General features: G+C 36.3%; 1 protein-coding gene across 1 annotated transcript; it reads left to right on the top strand.

Annotated features, from left to right (window-relative positions):
• The first annotated feature begins 3,282 nt into the window (after positions 1-3,282).
• Positions 3,283-4,399, top strand: LOC147912639 (olfactory receptor 4C15-like). The gene is given in 2 exon segments (XM_087423298.1): positions 3,283-3,654; positions 3,657-4,399. Coding segments are annotated over 2 exon segments (933 nt in total). The 5' UTR covers positions 3,283-3,464.
• The last annotated feature ends 2,896 nt before the right edge of the window (positions 4,400-7,295 follow it).

The following is a 7,295-nucleotide window of genomic DNA, read 5'->3' as shown; positions in this document are numbered from 1 at the left end:
TTTAGAATAATTTTTAGGATTGGGGTTACTAGGATAGGGAGTACAAGCATGTTTATTATTCTGGAAATATCTGCTAAAACATTTCCCAAAGGATAGAATTCATGAAGCAGTTTCATTGCAATTTTAGAATTGATATAACTTAAAAAATGTGATTTTAAAAGTACATATTTTATTTTTATGATAGATTCAATTTTCCAGCTCACCTTGTGTGTGTAGACACTGCTTAAAAATAATGCTGGCATCAATATTTCACATCTTCCTTTTGATTTGTACCTTGCAAAGCACATTCGTAATAATTGTCTTATTCGACTCTCGTGGGACAGGCAGCTTGAATAAGTGTTACTGTATCTATTTTATGAGAGAGGATGCTGAGGCTTAGTGGTTTCTTCAATGACACATGACTATTAGGCGGTGAAGGTGTGATTGTTAACTTTTTGATAGCAGAAACTGAATAGTTATTATATTATTTTTATTTGTTTTTACTTTGGAGTAATTTAAGATTAACAGGACATTTGCCAAGATAGTGTAGAGAGTTCTGTACACTCCTCACTTATTTTCCCCGAATATTGTCATTTGGCATTACCATGGGCACAGTTGTCAAAACGATGAAATGAGCACTGATATATTATTCTTAATGAAACATCAGATTTTATTCATATTTCACTAATATCTTCACTACTGTTTCTTTTTTGTTCTAGGATTCAATCAAGGACAACACGTTACATTTAGGGCAATTATTTTTTAAATGACTTAAAATCATAAACCTTGTGTGTACAAACCACGAGGACATTGTACTCTCCATTGGCAAAGTTTTGACACTAATTTTGGAAATTCCTTTTATCTGAAAAAGACGAGATTGATTTGTTTATGTCTAATCAACAGTTTAATTCTAAAGTGGTATTACTCTTAGAATTCCCAGATAATGAAAGTGGAAAGCCTAAGAATTAACTGTTATAGTAATATAGAGGCTTGGTCTTCCTCTCCACCACCAGCCAATTTTTTTTTTTTTTTTTTTCCGTACAGTGAAGCTACCTGAAAAAGACGTGGACGCATGTGGGTCTGAGGGCCACAATAATTTATTCAGGGACTATTAAGGACATTTAAAAACATTGTTTAAATGTGTGGCACATTTAAGCAATAACATGTCTGCAGTATGAGCAACAAAATATCATATGTAAATAAATAAAAAGATGAGTAACAACACTTGTCAGCCTTGGTCATGGTAAAGCAGGAATTAGGAGTAAATATGCTGTCATTTCTGCTCTGTGTCAATGGCTCTGGGGGCTTCTCACCATTCACTGTGATTTTCTCCTTTGCTTCTAACCACATAAATGTTTTTATGTTATAGCCTTATCTGATTCTCACAAGAACCCTATCAATAGACATTCTTATTAAACTCATTTACAAAAGTTAAACTTGAGCTTTGAGAATTTTAAGTAACTTGTTCCATGACATAATACAACTAAGAAGAAGAGTCTGGATTTGAATCTAGGTCTGTGTGAATCTGGAGCTGATGTTCCTGCTCACTTCATTTTGTTGTCTCTCTTGCTTTGGCCACAGGAAAAGCTGATCACTGCTGGATCATAAATTGATGGCGTTTACTTTTTCATAAATGGTTGTTGACTAACTCAGTGACCTTATAGAGTTAGTTTTTTACTCTTGTTTTCTTGATGCCAGCTTGTAGCTCAATATGGAGTTTACAGTGCAGTTTATAGATCATTTAAGAATGCGTAGAACCCTGGGAAAATAATGGAAATGGTTATTTTATAGTGAAAAAAGGCAGATATTAACATACACAACGATATATTTTTTAGGTTTATTAGTATTGTTTTTGTTAACTAAGTGGTATTCATAAAAATCAGCTTATTTTTAATTATCAGAATAAGCCCCATTATTCTTTTATTCACCTATTTAATAAATATAGTATATGTTTATGTATGCAGACATATGCTATTTGACTGATAAATTTCTATGTGCAGTTGAAGACAGAATCATTCTTTGAAGCTGTCTACCTATGTAAAATGAAGTCAAATGTTGGAATAATTATCTGGATGACTTATGGAAAAGCTTTCTGTGAGTAAGGTGGCTGGCTTTTTAAGTGAGAGAGTAGTAACTACAAATGATAAGGGCATTTTATCATAAGCAACATTTTCACGTTTTCCACTTTGACCCTTATCTTAATCCTGTGAGATGAGCAGGTAGGCTATATACAAACATCCCTACTTTACAGCAAAGTCATAAATTTGAAACATATATACTTTGGAGAATTGTACTTGATCAGATTGAGCCACATTGTATAAATGATTAGCAAGTAATTAATAAAACCTCAAGACTGGCTATATTTGACATGTTTCTATTCCTTACCTGTGTGGTTGTTGACAATTTGTAAGTAATTGGACCGTTACCTTCTGATTCAACATCATTTGCTCTGTATCCTTTATCAACGGCCTCTTTCAAACATCAACAAAGGAATCAGAAGGCTTTAACCTCTACAGGTGGATGGAGACAGTAGAAAAGCCGTCTCTACTCTGAAGTTCTTGCTAGAAAAGAAAAATTTTTACTTCTTTCCCTGTTGATCCAGTGGGAAGGACTTGGGTGTGGAAACCAGAGTTTCTGTGTTATTCCAGATCCAGCACCTGTTCTTTGTTATTATCTCTTTCAACATGATAATAGGAATAATAAGACCTATCATGGACTGTTTCCTACACAGTAGACCTTGCACAACTGCTTTCCTTGCATTATTTAACTTAGTCATCATGACAACACTCTGACGTAGATATTATTTTTATAAACTCATGTTCTTATTTTGAAATGATGAATGAAGAAAACCAAACACAGAATATACATATTATGTGTTAATTATAGAGCAGGGCACTTTTCCATAGATCCTTCTATTTCATAAAGAATGAATTAATTCATCTTAAAGACCCAATTCAATTCAGACTTTCAAAGAAATATTTGGGGGAGTAGCCATGATTTTCAGGTGGCTCTTAAACTGGATGTTATTTCTTCTTCTATTTGTAGATAAGAGAAAATGCAAATGGCAGGCGTGACTAATAAACTGCAGTCCTCCTTTCCTCAGAACTTGGATGTGGCTTCAGAATCTTCTCAACAGTTCAGTCCAGGAAACCACTACTAATTGATCAGAACTAGCAGTTGAGAAAAAAAAAAATTCTCATCCCTACCACATGCGGATACCTCCTTTCCTCCATATTGAAACTGTCTACTATAAAGTATTAATAATTTATCCCCACCTCAATTGAGCCTGACCTCCCACTACCACCTTCAACACATTTCTAATTTTGTTTTCTCAGTGATGACAGAACTATACAAGGTGGTTTTTCATATGGATGCACTAACTTGTTGATGACTATGATAATGCCATAAACTGGTCTGAGATGAATTCTTCTCTCCCGTAATTGTAGATTCCACATGCTCACTGTGGTAGCTTTTCCTTGAAAATCATGCAAAACCAAAGCTCTGTAACTGAGTTCATCCTCCTGGGGCTTGCCCAGAATCCAAATGTTCAGAAAGTAGTATTCGTTGTCTTTTTGTTGGGCTACATCGCAACTGTTGGGGGCAATGTGCTAATTGTGGTGACCATCAGCAGCAGCCAAACGCTCCTGGGCTCCCCCATGTACTTCTTCTTGGCTTTTTGTCCATTCTGGATGCGTGCTATTCCTCTGTTATTGCCCCAAAGATGATCGTGGACTCTCTCTATGAGAGGAAAACCATCTCCTTTGAAGGCTGCATGACCCAGCTCTTTGCTGAACATTTCTTTGCTGGAGTGGAGGTGATTGTCCTCGCTGTCATGGCTTATGACCGTTATGTGGCCATCTGCAAACCCTTACACTACTCTTCCATCATGACCTGGAGGCTCTGTGGCATTCTGATGGGGGTAGCCTGGACAGGGGGCTTCCTGCATTCCACGATACAAATTCTCTTTACCTTCCACCTGCCCTTCTGTGGCCCCAATGCCATCGATCATTTCTTTTGTGACTTGTACCCATTACTGGAGCTTGCCTGCACTGACACTCATGTCTTTGGCTTTTTGGTGGTTGCCAACAGTGGGTTTATCTGCATCATAATCTTCTCCTTGTTGCTTGTCTCCTATAGTGTCATCCTGTTCTCTCTGAGAACCCGTAGTGCTGAAGGGCAGAGGAAAGCCCTCTCCACCTGTGGATCTCACATTGCTGTTGTGGTTTTGTTCTTTGTCCCATGCATATATGTGTATGCACGACCTCCATCTGCTTTCTCCTTTGACAAAATAGTGGCAATATTTTACACCATCCTAACTCCCCTGCTCAATCTTTTGATTTACACTTTCAAGAATAAGGAAGTGAAAAATGCCATGAAGGAAGTGTGGAACAGAATCATGGTGACTTCTAATGAAAAATAAAACATTTAACTTTTTGAAAAAGTTTTAAAGTTAGGAGAAAAGTCAAATTTTCTTATATAAAAACTTTGTGTGGATGGGTATTTTTGACGAGAGGTAATGAAAGGCAATAAAGAAAGCATTAACATGGGAGTCAAGAAATGATGCTTTCACCCATAGATCACTTATCATCTCTGATTTGACTACTCAACATCCTCATATGTAAATTAACAAGAGTTGGATTTTATGCTTACTTATAATCCAATAATCAAAAAAAGAATGAAAAGAGAAATAACCTTTTAGGCTGATTGCCATTCACTCCATGCTTTGAAAAACATTTGTGAAGGGAAGGCAAAAATATCTTTAGATTAGGAACAGAAACTTAAACTATTTCAAGTGAAAAGAAGTTTATACTTAGGACACTGATCTCAGTGACTGATGAAAAAAACAATCAGGACTCAAGAAGGGCAGAGACCAGAGGATTCTGATTCTAAACTGTACTTGTATCACATGACTCCATCATTTAACATGATCCATGGCCGTCTGCTACAGAATTTGAGTCACTTGGTGAATTTCTTGGAAGATAAAACCTGATTGGCCCAGTTTTGTGTATGGTCGAGTTCCTTTTGGAACTCATACCAATACCATACTCATACCCCCTACCAATCAGCTATGGGAGAAGAAGTGTGAGCAGATTCCATAAGGGAATCAGCAATGAGTATCTCTTATGTGAGTATAATCAAAGGGAACTATTGAGAGGACCTGTTACAGGCAAAACCAGTAGTAAAGCTGCAGATGTAGTAAGCTGATTTTCCTCCCCTACAGGGCCAATAGAAGCCAGAGACATCTGAGAGTAAAAAATAAGTTTCAAGAGAGGATTATATTTTAATTTACTCGATAATTTGAATTTTCTTGCCTTTACCTACTACCCAAGTCAAAATAATTCTATTTGAATAATAATTGATGAAGAGATCATTCCAATTTAGACACATCTTGCATGTCATTTTCATAATTAAGGTTTGTTTTTCTTACGTTGCCAAGCGCCTTCTGAAATAAATGATTTACAGTAAAATATTTCAACTTAAGATAAAATATTTCAGTTTCCCCAAGAACATCAACACTAATAAAATACTTACTCATTGAGTATTCTGGACAAAAATTCTAAATAATCATTTTTTTCTTTACTTAATCTTCCATTTCAGGCCCAAAGAAGAAGAGTATATGATATTAATTTTCCGCCAGAGTTTCTGAATTATTCACTGGAAACCTTAGCTTAGTAAGATACAACTTTAAATGAGCAGAGTTTAAATTAGGGCACTAATTCATCCTAAGACTACATGTGAGACAGATGTAGATCAAACTTAAAATAGTACAAACCTCAGTTGTCATCTATTCCCATTTCCACAGTTTCCATGACTGAATGACCACAGTCAGCTGCATTCTGTGAAAGCCTAGCATTGATTTGACAGAAGCTGGAGTCCAGTTAGGTAATTCAGTCCTTCCATCTACAATGGATTTTAGTGAGCACTCAGGGTCAGTTCACTCGGAGCTGGAAGGAACTCCAAGAGATCATTGACTCAGCTTCTAGCCTTCGCCAGTTTAACGGTCTCCTTTGAAACTATCCTCTGCAAAATGTTTCCCACCACAACTAAGAAGCTGAATCATTCCCTCAAAGGTAGTGAGTTAATTTTGGCTTTTTCACTGGAAGTTTAATGCAGGACCAATTCATTGGCTGTTCTTGTTTTCCAGGCCAAGAAATCTTATGACATCACTGTTTATCTTATTAAAATAAAAGATTTAGACTTATACTTAAGAGATTTGGATTCTAGGCTCATTTCTGTTACTAATAAGCTGTATGACCTTAGGTGATTCATTTCACTTCTTTGGTCTTCAATTCCTCATATTTAAGGAGGGTTAACAAAAGTACAAATATTTCCTCTACACTTTCCCTGAGCCAGGGATTCTTTCCTTTCATATGTTACATATTTTAGTATTTCTAGAAACTTTCTAAAGGTAGGTCTTTACATTCCTGTTTAATTGATGGGGAACTTGAAGCTCAAGGACTTTAAATAACATACCAACACTTCCTTCGGGCTTCTTCTAGTCCATTTTTTAAAAAAAGGCCAGATGTTGGTGTGTGATTTTCTCTGAGCCATTTGGGATTGCTGGTTGCCACTACACACTTCAGCAAAAGTGCAAAGTTTGTTACAATCTATTCATGGCATTCTCCCCCCTCAATTCTGTCTCCCACCTTTCTCCCTCCATTCCTACCCTGGACCTCTCACTTCATCCTCATGTAAGGCACCTAGCATGCTGTGTCATACCTTGTAGGCAATTCTAAGGCCAGAGGGCTGGGTACTAGTGTGGTTTTCCAGGTAACAAGGTAATTTTGTAATGTACTCTATCCATTTTTAGTAGAGTTTGCAAACCAATCTGAAGCTAAAAAGGGTCTAACTCTCTCTTCCCTGTAAGTGGAAAGGCATATATCTTTAAAAATAAAAGAAATCACACTAAAACGAGTGATTTAAGAATTCTTTTCTTTTCTTTTCTTTTTCCTGTCTTCCTCTCTCACACTGATTTATAGACATAGAAAGGATTAGAAATGGAGAGAATCTTAACATTGCAATAATGTTAAAATAAATAAATGATATTACTTGTTGTCTTTTTATAAAGAGAAAATCGGGATTTAAAGTGCTAGTCGAAACTTGCTTCAAATCACTGCATAGTGAATAAATGGTGAGGCCAGGATTCAGGTTTACCTGAGATGTATTGTTTGTCTGAGACTATAATTAGCTTCAAGAAGACTTTCTTGCCTTTGAAAAGGAGATGGAGGCTTAAGCAAATCCTGTGAAGAAACAGAACAAAGTTTCCTCATCTCAAGTCATAGTGAGTTGAAATTTAACTAATTGATCCCAAAGTT

The sequence above is a fragment of the Ceratotherium simum genome, chromosome 34 (assembly GCF_057802395.1).
Source record: "Ceratotherium simum simum isolate JZ-2026a chromosome 34, ASM5780239v1, whole genome shotgun sequence".
NCBI lineage: Eukaryota > Metazoa > Chordata > Mammalia > Perissodactyla > Rhinocerotidae > Ceratotherium > Ceratotherium simum.
Note: the sequence above shows the minus strand (reverse complement) of the source record. Positions and strands in the feature narration are given on the sequence as shown.